General features: G+C 32.7%; 2 protein-coding genes across 3 annotated transcripts in view; one reads left to right on the top strand and one right to left on the bottom strand.

Moving 5' to 3' along the window:
* The window catches only part of LOC132715776 (uncharacterized), a 43,189-nt gene extending 34,314 nt beyond the window's left edge, over window positions 1-8,875 (bottom strand). The window contains exons 1-3 of the mRNA XM_060698841.1: window positions 8,857-8,875; window positions 7,586-7,639; window positions 5,711-5,887 (exon numbers count right to left, since the gene is read on the bottom strand). Coding sequence (XP_060554824.1) covers window positions 5,711-5,887; window positions 7,586-7,639; window positions 8,857-8,875 — 250 coding nt within the window. The remainder of the gene's footprint in view (window positions 1-5,710; window positions 5,888-7,585; window positions 7,640-8,856) is intronic.
* A 6,440-nt stretch (window positions 8,876-15,315) lies between these two features.
* On the top strand, window positions 15,316-23,123 carry LOC132715767 (uncharacterized). Of its 2 annotated transcripts, none has more exons than XM_060698833.1 (2): window positions 15,316-15,804; window positions 17,213-23,123. In XM_060698833.1, exon 2 carries the CDS (start codon window positions 18,079-18,081, stop codon window positions 22,696-22,698), a length of 4,620 nt encoding a protein of 1,539 aa, XP_060554816.1. In that variant the 5' UTR covers window positions 15,316-15,804; window positions 17,213-18,078; the 3' UTR covers window positions 22,699-23,123. The 2 variants fall into 2 exon arrangements, with proteins under 2 accessions (XP_060554816.1, XP_060554815.1); XM_060698832.1 differs by having other exon boundaries at window positions 16,549-23,123.
* The last annotated feature ends 878 nt before the right edge of the window (window positions 23,124-24,001 follow it).

Raw genomic sequence — 24,001 nt, 5'->3', positions numbered from 1 at the left:
GATAACGCTTTTTTGGCTTTTCATGGACGTAAACAATTTGATGTGAGGAGATAATTACCCTCTTTAATGTGCATTTCTGCGGGTAAAAAGGCGAGATTTTAGCATTTAATAATTTTAACGCATTGTCCAGTTTTTACAGGAATACGGTATTTGCCCAAACACTTCTTTAAGTCTCAATCAGTAGTAATGCCATGTCCTTCATTATGTGTATACAGTAATGTTATAAAACGGTATTTCATTATTTTCATTAATTTAATTCATCTGTCTTGTTTCTAAATCATTGGAAAATGATGACAGCAAATAAAAACAAGTTATACCTGAACATTTTAAAAGATACACTTTTATTTGACTGTCGGAATCGCAAATTCCTTGTCCAATATTTAAAACACATTACCATTGCAAGCTAGAAGCAGTGATGCCAGTATCATAAATATTAATTTTGTAAGCCTTGTTCTTTCAATAATGTATAAAGCTTCATACTTAATCATCGCAAATAAAACATGTTTAACGTTCTATGGCCTCAAAATGAACGTAGGAATTTCAAAAATAGAATTTGTACAATGAAGAATGCATAAATATTTGCAATCTATTTAGAATGTTGAACATGTAACATGCATAATCTTTGGCAGATTAAATACTTTTATAACATCTATAATCAAGGGCATAATAAAAATTAATGATATTTAGAGGAACGCATAAAGCAATAAGTTGTATACTTGAGCAGACAGGAAGTGTTCCTGAAAGAACACCGCTAGCTTGGCAAGTCCTTGAAGCATCGCCGTTTGTTAGTTCATAGCCAGTAATACATGTGTAAGTCACTATTGTGTTGTAAACTACCGTCAAATTTGCAGGGGTTTCTGTAGCAAATGCTACGTCACTTGATGCGCAGGTGACAACTTACTATTTAATAATTCAATTATTAGTTATTGCATGCAAGCATCAATTTGAAATGAACATAAAGATGAGAAAAGAAACTTAACACGAGACATATAATTGTGAAAATCAATAATGTATAAGCATCCATTATCAAAAATATTCGAGATTTCCGTTTCAATTTTTTTTCTTTTATTTATTAACCCTTCCTTAAATAACTTAGGACTTGTCCATCTTCAAATTTGGATGTAATCATTCATCAATTAGGGAAAATTTCAAAATATTTACTTAGTGAATAGCGAACATTGTAAACCATGATTAGACGGCATGGGTTTGTCAGTTGATTTTGTCTATCCTGGCCGCATTGATAGATTCAAACACTTTGCAGGATTATTGGTAACGGAATTAACCCACTTCCGCGCTAGAGCAGTACCTCTAAATGCTTTGACATAAAACATTACCACAAAATAGACCAAGTCGCTTTTTCGGCGATTTCATGGACGTATAGAATTCGATGTGAGGAGGTAATAGGATTCTTAATGTGCATTTCGGCAGATAAAAAGGCAAGAGTTTAGCATTTAATAATTCTAACGCTTTGTCCAGTTTATACCGGAATACTGTATTTGCCAAAACACTTCTTTAAGTTTCAATCAGTAGTAATTGCCATGTCATTCATTATGTGTAATGTTATAAAACGGTTATATGGCCTCAAAATGAACGTAGGAATTTTAAAATAGAACTTGTACAATGAAGAATGCAAAAATACTGCAATCTATTTAGAATACTGTATATTGAACATGCATAAACTTGGGCAGATTTAATACTTTTATAACATCTATAATCCAGGGCATTATAAAAAAATAAATGATATTTAGATGAACGCATAAAGCAATAAGTTGTATACTTGAGCAGACTGGAAGTGTCCCTGAAAGAACGCCGCTAGCTTGGCAAGTCCTTGAAGCATCGCCGCTTGTCAGTTCATAGCCGGTAATACATGTGTAAGTCACTATTGTGTTGTAATCTACCGTCGAATTTGCAGGGGTTTCTGTAGCAAATGCTGCGTCGCTTGATGCGCAGGTAATAACTTAATATTTAATAATTAAATTATTAATTATTGCTTGCAAGCAGCAATTTGAAATGAAAATAAAGATGAGAAAGGAAACTTAAAATGAGACATTTCATTGTGAAAATCAATAAGGTATAAGCATCACTTATTTAAAATATTCGAGATTGCTGTTTCATTGTGTTTTTTTTATTTAATTAACCCATCCTGAAATATCTGAAAAGGACTTGTCCATCTTCAAATCTTCAAATTTTGATGTAATCATTCATCAATGTAGAGAAAATTTCAAAATATTTACTTAGTGAATAGGGAACATTGTAAACCATGGTCAGACGGCATGGGTTTGTCAGTTGTTCTTGTCTACACTGGTCGCATTGATAGATTCAAACACTGTCAGCAGGGTAAGTGGCAATGGAATTAACCCACTACCGTATTAGAGCAGAACCTTTAGATGCTTTGACCCACAAAATAGACAAATATCGTTTTTTCCGGCTATTTCACGATCGTATAGAATTCGATGTGAGGAGATAATTAGCCTCTTAATGTGCATTTCGGTGTGTAAAAATGCATAATTTTAGCATTTTATAATTTTAACGCCTTGTCCAGTTTATACCGAATACTGTATTTGCCCAAACACTTCTTTATGTCTCGCTCAGTGGTAATTGCCATATCATTCATTATGTGCAATGTTATAAAACAGTATTTCATTAGTTTCATTAATTTAATTCAAGTCTTGTTTCTAAATCATTGGCAAATGATGACAGCAAATAAAAACATGTTAAACCTGAACATTTTAACAGAAAGACTTTTATGTGACTGTCGGAATCGCAAATTCCTTGGCCAATATTTAAAAGTTAAATAAAACACATTACCATTGCAAGCTAGAAGCAGTGATGCCAGTATCATAAATATTAATTTTGTAAGCCTTGTTCTTTCAATAATGTTTAAAGCTTCATACTTAATCATCGCAAATAAAACATGTTTAATGTTCTATGGCCTCAAAATGATCGTAGGAATTTCCAAAATAGAACTTGTACAATGAAGAATGCATAGATATTTCGGTCTTTGTAGAATGCTGTATATTGAACAGCATAAATTTGGGAAGATCTATTACTTTTAAACATCTATAATCTAGGGAATAATAAAAAAAGATATCAAGATGGACGCAAAAAGCAATAAGTTGTATACTTGAGCAGACTGGAAGTGTCCCTGAAAGAACACCGCTAGCTTGGCAAGTCCTTGAAGCATCGCCGTTTGTCAGTTCATAGCCAGTAATACATGTGTAAGTCACTATTGTGTTGTAAACTACCGTCAAGTTTGCAGGGGTTTCTGTAGCAAATGCTGCGTCGCTTGATGCGCAGGTGACAACTTTATACAAATGTATTAAATAATTCAATCATTAATTATTGCTTGCAAGCAGCAATTTGAAATGAACATAAAGATGAGAAAGAAAACTTAAAATGAGACATTTAATTGTGAAAATCAATAATGTATAATTATCAAAAATATTCGAGATTGCTGTTTCGTTTTTTCGTTTATTTATTAACCCTTCCTTAAATAACTAAGGACTTGTCCATCTCCAAATTTGGATGTTATCATTCATCAATTTAGAGAAAATTTCAAAATATTTACTTAGTGAAAAGCGAACAGTGTAAACCATGGCCAGACGGCATGGGTTTGTCAGTTGTTCTTGTCTACACTGGTCGCATTGATAGATTCAAACACTGTCAGCAGGGTAAGTAGCAATGGAATTAACCCACTACCGAGTTAGAGCAGAACCTCTAGATGCGTTGACATAAAACATTAGCACAAAATAGACAAATATCGCTTTTTTTGGCGATTTCATGACTGTATAGAATTCGATGCGAGGAGATAATTAGCCTCCTTAATGTGCATTTCGGTGCGTAAAAAGGCGAAATTCTAGCATTTGATAATTTTGACGCCTTGTCCAGTTTTTACCGGAATACTGTATTTGCCGAAACACTTTTAAGTCTCACTTAGTAGTTAATGCCATGTCATTCATTATGTGTAATGTTATAAAACAATATTTCATTAGTTTCATTAATTAAATTCAATGTCTTGTTTCTAAATCATTGGAAAATGATGACAGCAAATAAAGTCAAGTTATACCTGAACATTTAACTGATAAACTTTTTATTTGACTGTCGGGATCGCAAATACCTTGTCCAATATTTAAAACACATTACCATTGCAAGCTAGAAGCAGTGATGCCAGTATCATAAATATTAATTTTGTAAGCCTTGCTCTTTCAATAATGTATAAACCTTTATACTTAATCATCGCAAATAAAACATGTTTAACGTTCTATCGCCTCAAAATGAACGAAGGCATTTCAAAAATAGAACTTGTACAATGAAGAATGCAAAAATACTGCAATCTATTTAGAATCATGCCTAACCTTGGGCAGATATAATACTTTTATAATATCTATAATCAAGGGCAAAATTAAAATAAATGATATTAAGATGGACGCCAAAAGCAATAAGTTGTATACTTGAGCAGACAGCAAGTGTCCCTGAAAGAACGCCGCTAGCTTGGCAAGTCCTTGAAGCATCGCCGCTTGTCAGTTCATAACCGGTCATACATGTGTAAGTCACTATTGTGTTGTAATCTACCGTCGAATTTGCAGGGGTTTCTGTAGCAAATGCTACGTCGCTTGATGCGCAGGTGACAACTTCATGGCAATAATAAAAGTAACATTTTGAAAATAAACTTTGATACAGTTTGCTTAAGAAATCAAGAAAAAAATATGAAAAGCTGCCTAATACATACATGTTAAACGGCGATATACAAATATACTGTCTTTTAAACTGTTCAATTTGTGCCATTATACCATTTTATAGAAGTAAAATGTTGAAAAACATGCAATACGGATATTGACTCTAACGAAATACAAGTACAACTAATAAATATTAATGTATAAAGCTTAAATCTCCAATGCTAAATTGAAGCTATTAAAATTAAAGTTCTGTATTGTTCACTACAATTATATTGATTCAATGTAAAACCTGATTCGCAATCGAACATCGTTATTGTCAGAATGTAACAAAATATTGAATATCACTAAATAATAAAAATTACAAGGTTTTGTTTAAGTATCGAACGCGAATTTTTCTGTTGATTATGTATCAATAATTAAAGATACGCCGTATATAAAATTAACTCTGAAATAAACTCTGAAATAGAAAATGATCGATGGCTAACCACCGATAACACTGCGGTGTTTCGCTTCATTTGTAAAAAAAAGTACATTATTTCTCTTCGTTAATTTAGTATGTACGCGCAAATGTGCATTTTCTTATTATATTCACTAATATAATTGCACACATTATTATGATTGTTTATGCATATATTTTTCATAATTGGTTACTATATCAATATATGTTGTTTTTATTATTTAACATTTATTTCGATAAATCTAAGTATTGTATTAATTAAAAGCTTAGGTGTTAGATGTGTGCATCTGAATTCATTTCAACATTGGCCATATATCATAAATGTACTAGTTCGTCTGTCAAGGTAGATAAAATAATTTCTCATTTTTAGATAATTTTTGAAATATTCAACAGAAAACAGTACAGCTTAAGATCAGACAGCTCTTATGTGCCGACTGATCTTGGCCTGCACTGATCCCATTGTAAGAATTTATTTCTGACACGAGGTTAAGTGTTATTAATGTTGTTATATGGTAAACAATGTTTAAGATAAATAAAATGTTACATATTATTTGAAATGATTGGCACGTTTACTCACCTGTGCAAGTTGGTAGCGTTTCAATCCATGTTCCGTTAGAATCGCACGTCAGATTAAGACTACCGGAAGTGAGCTCATATCCTATGTTACACTCAAATGATACAATTTCATCGCTGTTGAACGAAGCTTGATTGGGTAGATAAGTCGAGTCCGGAATATTGGGTGCTGTACAAGGTACTGAAAAGCAAATTAGCCGCGTCACGACAAACCAACATTATGGGTTTGTGACCAGCATGGATCAAGACCAGCCTGCGCATCCGCGCACTCTAATCAGGTTCCATGCTGTTCGCTTACAAACCCTAAAATAAGTAGAGAAACTGACAGCAAACAGTACGGATCCTGATCAGACTGCGCGGATGCACAGGCTGGTCTGGATCCATGCTGGTCGCAAACCCATTATGTTGGTTTTGTCATGACACGGCTTTATTATAATACAGTAATTATTTAATTTTAATATATTTGTATTTATTTGCCATTATCTGCAGAATTATCACTTTAATAAGCTACTTATATTCAAGAATTGGCAAGTAGTAGTAATGCTGATGTAATATTTCGGTCGTATTTACTTTTTAGGGCTTCATGATGTAAAAGTAATCATGGAAACTACTTTTTTGAAATTGTCTTTTAAAGACGAATGCATCCGTGTAAGTATTCATCAATAATAGCATGAATCACGCTTTAATGCCACGTTTGGTATGTCATGTTTTTTTGCTATTGTTGTTTGGGTTTTTTTCTTCTTCGTTTTATATCAATTAAATGCTATCAATAAATTTCAGACATTTCCACGATTTAGAAATTGTATCTTGGTATAAAATTGCTCATTAAAGATAACATTCAGACTAAATATGGTAAATACTGCGATATTACTATAAACAGTCATCATAATATGATCAAACTTTTTGAAACTGAAATGCAGTTTTTAGTCTACAAAATAAAGGAAATATGTTTCGTTATGTCAAAAATATCTAGAAGAAACTCCGTTCCAAAGACAATTCAAAGAGTATCATAACTTTATATACCCTTTAACAAAATCGTATTAAATATGGCGCGGTAACACAATTTCAGAAAATTGCATAAATTTTGCCCCTTTATTTAAGGAAAATACATTGACACACAGGAAACTTGTCGTTAAAAAGCATATAAAACTCTGTTTCATGACAGCAAAACGCCAAGTCATACCCATTCATTATAGATTGAGACAAATCAATACTAAATTAAACAAATATGTCAATGATACTTTTTCCAGGTACAGATTTCTATAAAATCATTGTATCCGGTGAAAAAGCTTATGTCCAAAAACAGCCTTCTCCGTTACATTAATTGGCATTTATATTGTACTACCTTAAACCCGGAAAAACAAGGTGAATATATTTAAAACAAAGCTCGGACAGGGATAAATACCCTCCAAAAATAGAAAACTATTAATTATAAGTTTACAGTAAAAATAAACATTTTCAAGTTGCTTCATTCTTCACTTGTTCATGTCAGTGATTTACATTTTTCTGGTCGGTTGGTGTTATTAAGTCTATACATTTTGTACAATTGTCGTATATCGTATACCAGTCGAGTCTGTTAAAGCATTACGGTTATACCTTTCGTATATGACATTCAAATATCACAGGTTACAATCATCTTAATATGGAAAAGCCATTTGTAATCCCCGGTGAATAGCGGGTACTTTTACGTTAAGGTTTTAAATCCCGCCCTGCAGGACCATCGATTCGAAGGTTTGACGACAGTTTTTGAGACCAAACAAAATAACTACATTGTCCAGGCAATGTGGAGAGAGACGGAAGGTATCCCTGGCCCTGGCGGGGGGGGGGGGGGTACAAGAGTAAAAATTGACCAGTGCATTATAAAGAAAATATCTCTCACCTGGCGGTGGGGTTGTTACGCTATAGCTCAGTGTTACTTGAAGAATAACCAAAACTGAAAATATAGAAATACACATTATTGAAAGTTTCACAGGCTTTATTTGAGTCGTCCACATAGACAAAATAAATTCCCAATAGCTGATCCCCTTTTTGCCTATACTAAATAAAACTTTACCTAAATATTGTCTCCTGAGACACTTTACATATAAGAGAGTTGTCTCAAAAGTTACCATAAATGTCCATTACAAAACATACAATACTTGTTTTAAGAAAGATAATGTATTTATTTTCAAGCATACGGCAAATTTTATAGAAAATATTTCATTATTACTTATATTTTAATTTCTCTTTAAAAAAAACTTATTTTGTGACCTGTTTAATTAAAAGATCATGACCATTACTAAAGCAGTTTCATCTGTCACTTTAATCGTATGATATACTGTTTTCTTTTTTTTGTTTTTTTTTCATGTTTTTTTTTTTTTTTTTTTTTCTTCATTAAAGAATGGTTAAACACTTGCTTGATTGAAAGAAGCCCTAGCACCGGCATTAATATAGGACATAACGCAGTTTGGCTATCAGAATATTGTTACTAAATTCACATGTGTATTTTGTCAATTATCTTGATACACTCACAATATGTATGTATACATAAATAAAGTCATTAAAATTTGTTTGATTATTATACTACATTTGTGAAATTTTGTATAACTTTCAATTAAATCTCGAGATATAATATATGCTATGTTTTTATGGATTCTAGTGCATATATTTTGTTCCTTTCGTGTCTGACACCGATAACTTCATGCATGCATGGAATTAGCATAAATCTTCGTTTACAAAAGTTAGGCATACCTGGTAAGGTGAAAAGAGCAATTTCAAATGTAATGATTTACAGGAATGAAGACTAACTATTGATAGCTATTAGCAACGTCGTCACGTAAAGGTATTTCGTTAATACATTAAAACATGCTACACTCTTATTTTAAGCATAACCTTCTAAGTAAATATTTGGAAATACTCTGGCACATCCTATTCAATATGACATGGTCAGAAAATTCCTGGTGTTCATTTCAATATCGTTCTGGGCAAACATGTAGACAGTGTAAAGTTTAATTTTGAAATATTAATCAATTGTTTCAGGTCAAGTTTTTAGTGTTTGTAAATAGATATATTCATTCGTTTAAATCACAGGTCTAGAATAAACATTTTTAAAGTACAGATAATGACTTAGTACATAAAGTTTACTTAATCATAATTCCAGGTGCAAGTTACCTTCAATTAACCTTGCCATTTTGCAAATAAAGTAAACTCCGCTTAAAACGATATTCAGGGGACCGCCGGATTTACATCGTGATATCGAGCCATCGTTATAACCGACATGCAAACAATTTCAATATAAGTGTCGGGACCACAAAAAACAGCATCGTTTACGAGGGATATAGTTAAAAATGGTGTTTACTGAAGATGAAACTCATGAAGTGTTCAACCTATATGTTCATATTGACAATTTTCTAAAAAATGGTATTTTACTCCCTACAATAAGTTCAAGAAATGGCAAAAGCTCTTTGCATTTGGGGAAATGTTTTAAATAAAAGTTAAAACAAAATGCTCAGAACTGAACTTAATTCTGAAATTGTTAAATAAACAGCAATTTTACCAACTTCGGGAATTTTCTATAGCATTTGTTAAAAAAAATTGCAAGAAATTAATAAGACTTTAGCAATTGATCATTAGGAATCAATGTAGATCGAGTAGAAAATATTTAAAATAAAAAATGTTTGAATTATTCTTTCTAAAACAACGTAATCTTCTTCCAAAATTTAGACGACAATTACTTGAATCACATTAAAAGCTTTTAACTTGTTATCATTCATGTTTTTATAGCAGTGTGTTTTATAATTACATACTAATTCATCAATCAAGAACGATAAAGTAGGTAAATTCTTCTAGACATATTTCGGCGTTGAATTTTACAAATTTTACTATTCTTTATTCACCGTCCTATCATTTTAAATAATTAATGAAGAATTTTGCGCCTTATTTAAATTTTAAAAGGTACATTAAACTCCTCTCATGGACGGCATCGCTTATATCAATAAACCCGGCTTTATCTCGATGAATGCTCTTTTCGAGGTCCCGGACTCTTGTTTAAATTGTTCAGCCTTTCTGATATACGCCAATATCCCGGATATTAGATAGTAAATTCGACGGTTTCCCTGAATATCGTATTAAGCGAATGGTATCTGAAAATACGGCGAACTCCAAGCTTTTACTGGACATATAAAATGCAGATGCTGTTTGAGGACTCAAAATAAAATTCAGAAGCGGTTTAACATAAATTAAAAAAAAGGCCCTTCCTAAACTTGACAGCCTGCATGTATGGAAGAAAGCCAATGGTTCCTGTCGTCTAGACGCGTTAAGGCGGCCGGTGGTGGTTGTCCGAACTATCTTGACCACTGTCACGGCACAGATTTAAAGGAGTTATTCGCCTTATCAAAATTTGTCTTGTACTCTTTGTATATCAGTTTCAAATAGTTTTCTTTTTGTTAAAAAGTGTGATTTAAATTAAACAATTTACAAATAGTTAGAGCTCTTAAGAGGTACAGAAAACGACAAAATAAATCATTTGAATTTATTATATTATATCAACTGGCGCATTTAAAACGGAAAAAATATGCAGACGATAGTAGAGAAATATACCCAGGTCATATTTGCCTGCGATTTTAGCCCACTTTGTGTTAAAGGGATTTAAACGCTTTTCATTTTGAGGTCATTTTTCACTATTTAAATTATTATTCAGGAATAACGGACTGAGCGAATGATCTGACATTTTGTATAATGATACAGACCTGTATCAAACAGCAAAGAAAAAAAATACAGTAAATCATATTAAAAAATATCCTCATTGAAGTCTCTTTAATGTAAAAATACAGGAAAAAATAATAAAACACCAAAATCTTGTTAAAAAAACTTTTAAGGATCTTCCCAAAGATTTGTCCAGGAAAGGCTTTGCAAAAACTATAATTTCCTAAAATAATAAACATTTTTCCCTTTCGTCCCCCCTTTTAACTCCTTCCTTTTTAAATGGAAAATGATCCCCCGGTTAATCAAAATTTAAACCCCAAATTTAAATTTAACATTTTTTCCTGTAATTAATAAAGGGAACTTTTAAATCCGTTTTGTTTTAAAAGAATTTGCATAAAAAATTCCCTGAAAACGAGGGTCAAATGATCACTCCATTACGCTCTTTTAAATTATTTATTTTTCTTTTTGGAAAACTTAAAATCGGGCTTGTCTTAATATCCCCAACACCCCAAACAATGTCGTTTTTGCCGGGCCCTTCTGTTTTAAAACCCGCTCGCATTATTTGTCCATTTTGTATTGAAATATTGACAAATTACAAGTGGTATCTATAGACAAAAACGTAAGTAAACATTATCGGAGGTTTTCCATTTAAAATATATGAATTGTATTAATGAAAGAGAAGAGCGACATGGCAGCATGCGCTGCTGTCAGAAGCATTGATCCCGCTAGTATTGAAATGAACGCATTTTTAAATTTAATAATGGTCATACCTTGGGTTTGTTTTCTGAACTCGATCGGTTTCTGTTTGTAACCATACCCATGGGGCTAAGCGAGCTAATTACAGAAGGTGTGATGTTTTTTAATGTTTCTCTTGAATTATTAAATTGTAATTAACAAAGTTAGTGATGTCGAAAGGGCTGTCAATGATATGCTACGTGCGTTCGGCAATGTTCTGTAAGTCCCTCTTTAGTTAGAAAAATCAATAAAAAAAAGCCCATTTTTATTTGGTAATTTCCCAAATTTTTTTTTAGAAATTTGGGAAAATAAATTTTTCATATGTGGCGGAAAAGGGGTTTTTTTAAATGTTGAAAATAGGGAAAATGATTATCAGTTTTTCTCAAATATTTCTTTTATTAAAACTACATAAAATAATAAACATGTTTTAAACTATTGACCTTTTAAACTTATAGGTACTAATATTGTAAAAATGCCCCTGTGATTCCCCCCCATGGCTAAAATTCCCTTTGGGAAGTTTTTCCTAACCACACAAAAAAATAAAAATTTTTTTAATTTCAAAAATAACGGTTAATGGGGTATTTAAAAAAAAAAGGAAACGAACGGGTTTGAACAGTTTTTAACCTTGACAGTTTCTATAACTTTAAAAGGGGTATAAAACTAAAAGAAAAAAATAAAGAATCAAGGAAAACCCTTATTACCACTTTCTTCCCACAATTCAAAACAGATATCAAAATCATAAATTTGAATGTCTTTGTAATCGGGGGTCGTTTTTGGTGTCGCAATGCTTTCCCTTTAATGTAAAACAAACGGGGTTTTCTTTATTGTGTTAAAAAACTCTTCAAACCCTTTCGTTTACTACTGGAAGGGGGTACTGATTTTGGGGGATTTATTTCACCAAATTTTTAAAAACAAAAATCTTTACGGTACCATTACATTAAACAGTGAATTGTTTTGGAAAAGATGACCAAAACCCTAAAAAAACTGATTTTCCCCGGGAAAAGGGTTTCGGTATTGGGGTTTTGGGTTTGCTTTCGGTATTGTTTTCATTACGAAATTTTTTTCCCTAATTTTAAACCTGGGGCATTTTTAAAAAATTTTTTAAAAATTAAAAAAACATGCAACATAAAATTTTATAAATTTAATTTAAAAGGGAAAAATGAACCAAAAATATTCTATGTAAAAATAAGTTTTTTTCCAAAAAAATAAAAGAAATGGGTTTTTGTTAAAACCCCCCGTAAAAATCCGTAACCGGAAAAACCCAGAAAGCGCGCCCCCTTGGTTTGAAAAATTAGATTGCTTAATACTTTTGTTTTTAAAATAGAGAATTATGGAACAATTCAGCCGGCCACCAGATCGATAAATATCCATAAAAAACCTCCAAAACCTTTTTTTTAAACCCTTTAATGACTGTATCTTTCTAAAACTCTCATAAATAAAACAAAATATCCTCCCGTAAAATCCCCAAATTAAAATTCGGGGGGAATTTAAAAGGTTTAAATTTCCCGGAAAAAACAAAAATTGCAATAAAACAAATTTTTCTTTATTTGTTTTAATTTTTTTTCCCAAAAAAATTTTTCATATTTTTTAAATTTAATTGCTTTTTGGGGTACTTTGGGGTTTTAAAACGTCTTTAAATTTTTACGAAAAATGCATCAAATTGGGTTAAATTTAAATTTTAAAAAATTGCAATATTATTTCCCTTTTAAAATGAAAATATTTCCCGGGGCCTTTTTTAAACACTTTTTATTTTCCGGGTTTGAAACTAAATAAAATTAATAACAATAATAAAAAAAACTTTTTAAAACATCTGCAAAATGTCCCGGATAAAAATTTAAAACCATCTTTTAAAACCGAAACCCTTTTTTGGCCTAAAAATTTTTAACCCATTCAAACCATTTGCCGACCAAAAATAAAAATCCCTTTTAGGCCCATGATCTGATATTTTTAAAAAAATCCCTGGAATTATGAATGTTTTCAACGGATTGAAAAATGGACAAGTCCATATCAGATATTTAGAATGTTAAAGGTTGAAATATCTCTTAATATATTTTAATATCATATTCAACATTTATCACCTTATAATACTTTATTTGGATGACTGCACATTCTGATCGACACATAGATTATATTTTATTTTTGTTTCTTGCTTAGTTTCCACTATTATGATAAAACTTCAAACTTTAGAAATACGATGATGTAATTAAAGGGAGACACAGGCAAATTTTCATATTTTTCGTTTTAAATTTTTCATTCATTATTCTGTAAATGTCCTCAAAATGAATACACTAGGCAGTCACAGGAACAAAATTTAATCTTTTCTCATTATAAATATTAAATGATGGTTTTTCTAACCTAACCCACGTGGGTCAGGTAAGAGCATTAAGATTTTACAATAGTTGGCACAGTAAACTTTGGAAACGTTAAAGAAATGAATGACTTAGATTTGTTTTAATCAAACAATATACACAATATCTGTTATTGTAATTTCCATGTTTTGTTTAAGTCACATAACTTGTTTTAAAACTACCCGGTGATTCTGTCGGCTTCTAAATTTCATTCAACATACGAGCTCGTATATAGATATATTTACGCTTCAAACCCAAAATATATAGAATTTAATACAGAAATTCATTCTGGGCTTTTAAAATATGTCATTTTAGCGTGATTTGAGTTCATAAGATCATTTTATATTTTTGTCATTAATTTGCCTGAATATCCCTTTAAAATCCTGACAATTAACATCCATTATAAAACAAATATATAGTGATATTTAGAATGATCATATCTGTGTAATTTATTTTTAACCTTCAACTTTCATGTGTATAATTCTAATTTCGGCCTTTGTCGGTGCTTTGGGAATCGCATGGTTTCTCGCAATCACCATTGTGGTCCTTAAACCGGTCCAATCATTTCTAGTCAGCAACATTTTCAATTTGACTATGATCTTCAAATGACATTCAATGTTTTCACTTTTCAGTATATTAAATTTGTGTCCCAGCATCTAAATATCTTTCAATATTATTAGTCAGTATTTAACCGCATATATTGATGAAAATTGATTGTTTATTCAACACACAAATTATTCTTTAAACAAATTCTATCATTTACGATTATGACACCTGATTTAAGTGCACCAGCTATCTACGATTTACAGCAGAAACCCTTCGCCCATGAAAAATTAAGAAATGGCAGCAGACACATTTATATTGATAAGCTATTTATTAATCAGTTTAACATTTTATTTGTATCTGCTTGAAAGCTCTCCGGAAATTATTTTCACTGTTCAAACGCCATAGATTTGCCGACGTAAAATCCGCTTTGAAGTTCGATAGAGGATGAATTGTGCAAAATAAGCGTGCATTTATAACGACTGGTAATTTATAGATTTCTGTAGATTCTTTAGTAATATACTAGTATTGACGTTAATATAACCATCGGATTTATCAGTTTAACATTGATTTTATACAAGTTTGTTTGAACGTTTTGAATCTCTTCGGTGATTGTTTCCTGTGTAAATGACCAGGACTTGCTTCTTATAATTAGAGCTTATGGGCGAAGTGGTCCCGTTATAAAAATGGTGATTTTGAACTAAAGCAAAGAGCTGCCGTTGTTAAATAAACGGTAACATAAGGCTTAAAACGTGGATGATTAAACTTTATCTATGATTATAAAGTATCAGTTAATGTTAACTCTTACAATATAACATATCGGTTATAGTTCAAATGAACTAATCTTAAAAAATAAGTTAATGTTGGCAATCGTGAAATAAACAAGAGCTGTCGGTAGGTCAGCAATGCACGACTATTCATAGTGCTTGATAGTAAAATAGCCTAAATGATAATGTAAAATTTTCTAAGTTAACAAAAGGGCAAATTTTTTCTTTAAATCCATGTTACAATTATAGAGAGTCCTATTATGCTCTCAAAGAAGAGTATACAATTTCAACTTGTTTCAAAGCCAGATGTCAATAGAATATGAAAATATCTGAGGTGGTATGCAGACTTAAATATAAGATCTTAGTTGAAAAAGGGGCATAATTCTGTCAAATGCTTCACAGAGTTACCTCCTCCTGTTGACTTTGAAAATATTTGGGGTATTACAAAAACTTTAACGTAAATTCTAAGTCAAAAAGGGGGATAATTCTGTCAAAATGCTTTATATAGTTACCTACTCTTTGTCACAAAGTGAAAGTACATTTGTAAAATATTGCATTATATTTTCACGCCGAACCTCATTTTTACTCTATATTCATTGATGTGAGATTGCATCATCTTTTGTTCAATTTAGAGTTTTCGGGTGAAATTATTATTTAGAGTATTTTTATGGTTTGCATAAATTTCCATGTCTTAATTTAAACATTTTGCCGTTTATTTCACAAAAATCCTTTCAGTAATAAGAAAGTTACATTTTTGTTTTATGAACCAGATATATGTATTATGTCTGTATTTGAAGGACGGGCCTTTATTTCACATTACTATTTTTCCCGCCGTCCCAGCTTTATTTCGTGCAAATCGATTTTTCATGTTTTGCACGATCTGTTTTCCCGCTCAGTACTCAGTAGTTTGCTATATATTGACTAAATTTTAAGTGACATATTGCAATGCACTGGACGTTATACAGGTCACTATGACGGTGACAGACAAATTATATTTGTCATAAAATTACAGCTTGTACAAGGTAAATTTAATTTTCTAGTGATTTTGTTTCATAAATTTTTGCTATTTCGTAAAATACTATTTTCTATTAGAATTATAGTTTATTTGATTCAGGTTTAGTTATTTGGCAGTAATTTATTGTTTTCTGAATTTTCTAAATTTTTGCAGATTAAATTTTAAAAGCTCTTTTTATTCTAGTGTTTCGCTATTGCAAATTTATACCGAGACATGTTAATTGATGTATGTTAATTGAAGTTTTGATTATATTGTAATTGTATAGGAGCCATGAATATTTTATAGATATATATATATATATTATCATAAATAATTTATTATGGTTCTACCGTATTTGTGTAACTTTATGTAAAATGCTGCAGTATCGTAATGATTTGTTTCAATCAATTTAATTTACGTTATCATCTTACTTCATTTCATTTATCATCAGTTTTTGTTATAAGTAAATACAACGTATCAAAACTAACGTATCTCTAGAGAAGGATCTTCAGTGGCATGATTTTGGAAGACGTTTATTTATTGGTGGTTATTATGTGGCGTATATTTGAATATATTTGCAACGCAGTATTATGCGGATGTGATTGAATTTTTGTTCCACGGAATGTATGGTGTACTATAGTGGACATTTTGTTTATTCAAAGAAGCACGTTATTTTATTGGAAACCGACAAAGGTCGAGTCTTTTCCAAGGGACTTTATATTTACCCTTATGTTTGATTATCATGGAACTTATCATGTTTTATACTTTGTAGCTTCTTATTTGAGGACACACCCGAAGATGACACGGGCCCTCCACACGTATGTCCATGGCTAAAGGGTGACGCATGCCCTTGTTCAGGATCCTATCAACTGTGCCAACACTGTAGGAAGTACAGTTACGCTTGATAAGATTTTATACAAGACGCCCGCCATTGAGACGAATTTTGTTTAACAACGCCACCACTTTATAGAAACATGACAGAAACTGTATGGGAGAAATAGACTGAGATACGTTGATAGTGTTTGTTTGTGCAGTGACTTATCATAGTAGTTTATCATATACAATCATTTTTCATTTATAAATATTCATTTCTGTAAATAAATTTGTATATATTTTTCTGTTCTGAGTTGTTGGTTGTTTTAGATAGCAATTGTGGTCGGCCTGGTATCCCATCGTAGTCCCTATTGTGACATTTGGTGACCTCGACGTGATTGGATACCGGTTGACTATAGTTGTTATCTGAAACAAACCACACTCACTTTACTGCAGCTAGGTTATATAGCTAACACTAGAAACTTTGGTTTTATTTTAAGTAAAAGTTTTATTTACAATTAAAAGTTAAATTTAGTTTACTTAAAGGTAGTTAAATTTTGTATCATTTTTAATTATTAATTCTTTTTATATTTAGTGTGATTATAATTTCTTAACATTTTCAGATTGATACCGTGACAAATGAAACGGACTTGTGTGTGTGACAGCTATCCAGCTGAGAGGTTATAACAGCCACACAGACCCGACAGTGGACGTTTGGACGTTTAGGGTGAGTTCGTTCCATTTTCCTCCTTTTAGGTGTCACTTTATGATGAGACCACCAGTTTTGTAATCTGAAAGTGACCTTTCGGTAAAACACCGGAAGTACATATATACACACATACACTCTGCAATTTAAGGTACTACCCGCCTTGTGTACTTTTTCTAGATAAAGAAACTGTGTCTGTTATCTAGGTGAACATTTAATTTATTGTGTCATTTACAATTTTACTTTGTGTTTACTTTGTGTCTGTAGTATATTGAAACTGGCCATATGCCTTTATATTTTTGCACTGTGGGGTAAGTGCTACGCGACATTGAGTTTTGGGTCGTAGTTTGGACTTTGAAGTTTAAAGTATTTTGAACAGTTTTAATTATTGCCTACTGTCTACTGTACACTTAAGATTATTATTATACAACCTTAGTGAGATACTTAGATGAGTTTGAAACTTAGTGTTTGTAGTGGTGAGGTATAGTGTTTAGAATAAATGATACATTGTTTATTTTAGTACTGTGTACAGTGAAGGTACATTTTGATTATAGCGCTAGAGTGATAAATGCGTTTAATTATATGGTGTTACACTGAAGTGTAGTGTTATAGTGCACCGTGGTTGCACTTAGTGAATATAGCGTTTTGTGTTTAAGGGTTGTAGTGTTACCCTTTAATGATACTTTGATATCATTGTTCTACCTCACGGTAAGATTTTACTTGTATCCTAAATTGTTGTTGTAGTAGTGTTACAGTGTAGGAAATATACATAATAAGTTCAAGATGACTAGTGTAAATGAGTTGATGAAGGTAGGTCAGGAGTTAGGGTATACAGATGAGGCTTTGAGAAACTTTGTTAAAGAGGAGCAAGCCAGGGAGCGTGAAGAAAGACATAGTAGGTTAGAAGCTGAGAAGGAACGTTTAGAAGCTGAGAAGGATAGGTTAGAATTAGAAGCTAGGTTAGCAAAAGAGAAGTTAGAAGCTGAGAAGGAACGTTTAGAAGCTGAGAAGGATAGGTTAGAATTAGAAGCTAGGTTAGCAAAAGAGAAGTTAGATTATGAAGTCCAGATTTCTAAGGAGAAGTTAGAAATAGAGATAGGAATGGAAAGAGAGAAGTTAAGTAATGAGGCTAGTGTTGCAAGGGAGAAGTTAGATTATGCTCGTCAGTTAGAAAGAGAGAAGGAGGAAGCAGAAGCTAGGAAGTTAGATACAGAATATAAGATGAAGATAGAGTTAGATATGTTAGGTAAGAAGAGTGTAGGTAAGGTTAAGGTTAAGATGACTCCATTTGACGAAAAGATTGATTCTATGGATGCGTATTTGAATGTTTATGAAACTTATGCGTCTGCTCAGAATTGGGAACATGAAATGTGGTCACTAAACTTACCGTTTCTGTTAAAAGGTACTGCTAGGGAGGTATTTGATAGGCTTCCATTAGAAGATAGGACGGATTATGATAAGCTGAAAGATGCTTTGTTAAGGCAGTTTGAGTTGACTGATGATGGGTATAAGAAGAAGTTTAGGACTGAAAGGCCCCGTGAAAATGAGACTTTTGTTATGTTCCTAGCTAGAATTTCTAGATACTTAGATGGGTGGCTAAGATTGAGTAAGGTGGAGAAGACTTATGAAAAGTTGTTAGACTTCATAGTAAGGGATCAATTTTTAGATATCTGCAATAGAGAACTATATCAGAACCTTAGTAGTAAGAAGTTGTTTTCAGCCCGTGAAGTAGCGGAAGATGCAGATTTGTTTGCCAAGACTAGAGGAGGTCCAAAGTATGTAGTGAATCATGGAATTAAAGACAGAGCTAAGCCTTATGCACTGCCGAGTAGACCTGTAGATAGAAATCAAGGTAGTAGTTATCGTATGCAAAGAGGTAACGATAGACTGGTAAATAGAGGTAGAGCATCTCAGCAGTATGAAGGTTATAAATGCACATGTTGTGGTCGTTTAGGGCATACAGCATTTTTCTGTAGAAATAAGGCTACAAATAAAGCTAACGCAGCGGAAGACATAGAACCGAACTCAATGAATCCAAGTAAGAATGATAATAGTTATCAGGGTAATAGAAGGCGAGGAGGTTATAGAGGTAGGAGTAGAGGTAGAGGAAGAAATAGAGATGCAGATTCGAAAATTTCGATGCCGAGATCAGATAGTGGTAGTAGTTTGATAGAACTTGGGGATTTTGAAGACGTGGGCACAGTTACTATAAATTCATGTCCGACAACTAGAGGTATATGTAATGGTAAAGCTATAGTTGCAATGAGAGATACTGGGTGTACATGTGTCATAGTACGAAGGAATTTGGTAAATGCAAATCAATTGTTAGGGAAGTCCAGACGATGTAAGTACATTGATGGTAGTGAGCACAGATTAGACATGGCGTTAATTGATCTTGATTGTCCGTATTACAGGGGTACTGTAGAAGCACTATGTGTAGATAATCCTACAAATGATGTAATTATCGGTAACATAGAGGGTGCTGTAGAACCAAATTTTGGTAAGTTAGCTTCAGCAGTAGAAACAAGATCGCAGAGTAAAGTTAAAGCTCATAGAAAACTTAAAGTTCCTTCACAGATTTTAGACATCACTAATGTAGAGTTTGTAGAGAAGCAGCAGGCAGATAGGTCATTAGATGGATGTAGAAAGAAAGCAGAGGAAGGTACTGTTAGAAACTGTAGAGGTAAAGGGCAAGTGAAGTTTCAGGTCAGGAATAAGATGTTGTTTAGAGAGTTTACGGCAGGAAATGGTGACGTAAGTAGGCAGTTAGTAGTTCCTAAGGATCTTAGGGAGACTGTGTTAAAAGTAGCGCATGACTCGCTTTTGGCAGGACATCTTGGTATTAGGAAGACAAGTGATAGAGTCTTAGGGGAGTTTTATTGGCCAGGTGTTCTTGTAGAGGTTAGACGATATTGTCAGTCTTGTGATATTTGTCAACGTACTATTTCTAAAGGTAGAATAAGTAAGGTAACTTTAGGTAAGATGCCTTTGATTGATACTCCTTTTAAGAGAGTTGCCGTTGATATTGTTGGTCCGATCGAACCTATGACTGATAGGAAGAACCGATATATTTTGACCATGGTAGACTATGCTACCAGATATCCTGAAGCAATTGCATTGCCTAGTATAGAGACTGAAAGAGTAGCCGAAGCATTAGTTGACATGTATAGTAGATTAGGTGTTCCAGAGGAAATGCTTACAGATTGTGGATCACAATTTACTTCACAGATTATGAATGAGGTTAGTAGGTTGCTGTCTCTTAGACAGTTAACAACTACACCGTATCATCCGATGTGTAATGGTTTAGTGGAGAAATTTAATGGTAGTTTAAAGCAGATGTTGAAACGGATGTGTAGTGAAAGACCTACAGATTGGGATAAGTATTTGAATGCTATGTTGTTTGCGTATCGGGAAGTTCCACAAGAGAGTTTAGGATTCTCGCCATTTGAATTGTTATATGGACGTAGTATAAGAGGTCCAATTACCATTTTGAGAGAGTTATGGTCAGGAAAAACAGAGAATGACGAAGTTAAGACAACTTATCAGTATGTAGTTGATTTGCAAGAAAGACTAGAAAGTACATGTAAGATAGCACAGCAGGAGTTAGAGAAGAGCAGTATTAGGTATAGAAAGTATTACAACAGGAAAGCTAGAGATAGAACTTTTAAGAAGGGAAGTAAAGTACTGGTTCTTATACCTACAAAACGCAATAAGTTGTTGTTACAATGGAAAGGTCCATTTGTAGTTTCCGAGGTCGTGAACAAATTAGATTATCGGATAGACATAGGTAACAATAAGATCAAAACTTTCCATGCCAATATGCTGAAGGAGTATGTTGAAAGAAATTTCGAACCAGAACGAGGTGCGTTGGCAAAGGTAAGTGCAGCTATTGTAGAAGCGGAAAATGGGTATGATAGATTAGAGGAAGATGATAGTTTAGAAACAAGTTACCAAGATGATAGTGACATATTGTTATGTCCATTGAAGAAAGGTTCAGAGACATATAAAGATGTCCAGGTCAATCCTGACTTACAAACAGATTGTAAGACTCAGATTGCAACCTTGTTAAAGAAATTTTCAGATGTTTTAACAGATATACCCGGAAATACGTCATTAGTTCAGCATGACATTAAGTTGACTACGTCAGAACCGGTAAGGACTAAGGGTTATCCTATTCCTTTTCACTCACAGCAGATAGTAAAGGAAGAAGTTGATAAAATGCTAGAGTTGGGAGTTATCGAACCTTCTAATGCTCCGTTTTCTAGTCCAATTGTCCTTATCAGGAAAAAGGATAACACGATTAGGTTCTGTATTGATTTTAGACAGATCAATAAATGCACTGTATTTGATGCGGAACCGATGCCCAATATGGAACAGATATTTTCGAAATTATCAAAATACAGGTATTTTTCGAAAATTGACCTTAGTAAAGGATACTGGCAAGTTCCTTTGTCTGACAATGCAAAACCTTTGACCGCATTTGAAACCCCGTCGGGACTTTTTCATTTCAGGAAAATGCCCTTTGGTTTAGTCAATGCCCCTGCAACGTTCTGTAGACTGATGAGAAAGGTTTTGAAAGATCTAGATCACTCAGATAGTTTTATAGATGATATTTTGGTCTATACAGTCACATTGCCAGAGCATATCAATGCATTGTATGAGTTATTTACCCAATTAAGAGAGTCTAGGCTTACTGCTAGACCGTCCAAGTGTTTCATATGTTTTGAAAAATTGGAATGTTTAGGTCATATGATAGGAGGTAGTAAGTCCATTGAACCTGTTCTCAGTAAGGTCAAGGCAATTCAGGAGACCGAGAGACCCACGACTAAGCGAGGAGTCCGGCAATTTTTAGGGGTTGTGTCTTGGTACCGGAAGTTCATCCCTAACTTTGCCGCCATTGCTGTTCCGTTGACCGATTTGACAAAAAAGTTTCAACCAAATCGTATTGAATGGGGTGAAAGTCAGGAAAAGGCTTTTCAGACTCTTAAGGCTAGTTTGACCGGTCCGCCCATTTTGAAATTACCAGATTTAGACAAGATGTTTATTCTCAGAGTTGATGCTTCTGATTGTGGATTAGGATCTGTATTACTTCAAGAACAAGGTGAGGAGAAATTTCCAGTAGCTTATGCCAGTAGAAAGATGTTACCAAGAGAACAGAAGTATTCTGTAATAGAGAAGGAGTGCCTTGGTATTGTTTGGGCAATTTCTAAATTTCACAGATACTTGTTTGGTAAGGAATTTATTCTAGAGACAGATCACCAGCCGCTTTTGTATCTTAACAAGGCAAAGTTAAGTAACTCTAGAATAATGAGATGGTCTTTGCTTTTGCAGCCATACAGGATGAGGATTAGAGCAATCCCAGGTAGAGAAAACATAGGTGCAGATTATTTAAGCAGGGTATAATGTAGAGTGTAGTGTAGTATTTATGGTGGTTATAAATATGGTGTACAGTATTTCTACTTACATTTTTGCAATTTGTCGTTTTCACTTTGTTGTATTTAAAGAAAATTTATCAATTTTCTTATTTAAAGGGGGGCGTAAATGTCACAAAGTGAAAGTACATTTGTAAAATATTGCATTATATTTTCACGCCGAACCTCATTTTTACTCTATATTCATTGATGTGAGATTGCATCATCTTTTGTTCAATTTAGAGTTTTCGGGTGAAATTATTATTTAGAGTATTTTTATGGTTTGCATAAATTTCCTTGTCTCAATTTAAACATTTTGCCGTTTATTACACAAAAATCCTTTCAGTAATAAGAAAGTTACATTTTTGTTTTATGAACCAGATATATGTATTATGTCTGTATTTGAAGGACGGGCCTTTATTTTACACATAACTATTTTTCCCGCCGTCCCAGCTTTATTTCGTGCAAATCGATTTTTCATGTTTTGCACGATCTGTTTTCCCGCTCAGTACTCAGTAGTTTGCTATATAATGACTAAATTTTAAGTGACATATTGCAATGCACTGGACGTTATACAGGTCACTATGACGGTGACAGACAAATTATATTTGTCATAAAATTACAGCTTGTACAAGGTAAATTTAATTTTCTAGTGATTTTGTTTCATAAATTTTTGCTATTTCGTTAAATACTATTTTCTATTAGAATTATAGTTTATTTGATTCAGGTTTAGTTATTTGGCAGTAATTTATTGTTTTCTGAATTTGCTAAATTTTTGCAGATTAAATTTTAAAAGCTCTTTTTATTCTAGTGTTTCGCTATTGCAAATTTATACCGAGACATGTTAATTGATGTATGTTAATTGAAGTTTTGATTATATTGTAATTGTATAGGAGCTATGAATATTTTATAGATATATATATCTATTCATAAGTAATTTATTATGGTTCTACCGTATTTGTGTAACTTTATGTAAAATGCTGCAGTATCGTAATGATTTGTTTCAATCAATTTAATTTACGTTATCATCTTACTTCATTTCATTTATCATCAGTTTTTGTTATAAGTAAATACAACGTATCAAAACTAACGTATCTCTAGAGAAGGATCTTCAGTGGCATGATTTTGGAAGACGTTTATTTATTGGTGGTTATTATGTGGCGTATTTTTGACTATATTTGCAACGCAGTATTATGCGGATGTGATTGAATTTTTGTTCCACGGAATGTATGGTGTACTATAGTGGACATTTTGTTTATTCAAAGAAGCACGTTATTTTATTGGAAACCGACAAA

Source organism: Ruditapes philippinarum, unplaced genomic scaffold (genome assembly GCF_026571515.1).
Source record: "Ruditapes philippinarum isolate M1 unplaced genomic scaffold, ASM2657151v2 ctg947_1_1_1_1, whole genome shotgun sequence".
NCBI classification, from domain to species: domain Eukaryota; kingdom Metazoa; phylum Mollusca; class Bivalvia; order Venerida; family Veneridae; genus Ruditapes; species Ruditapes philippinarum.
This window is presented reverse-complemented; position numbering and strand designations above follow the sequence as displayed.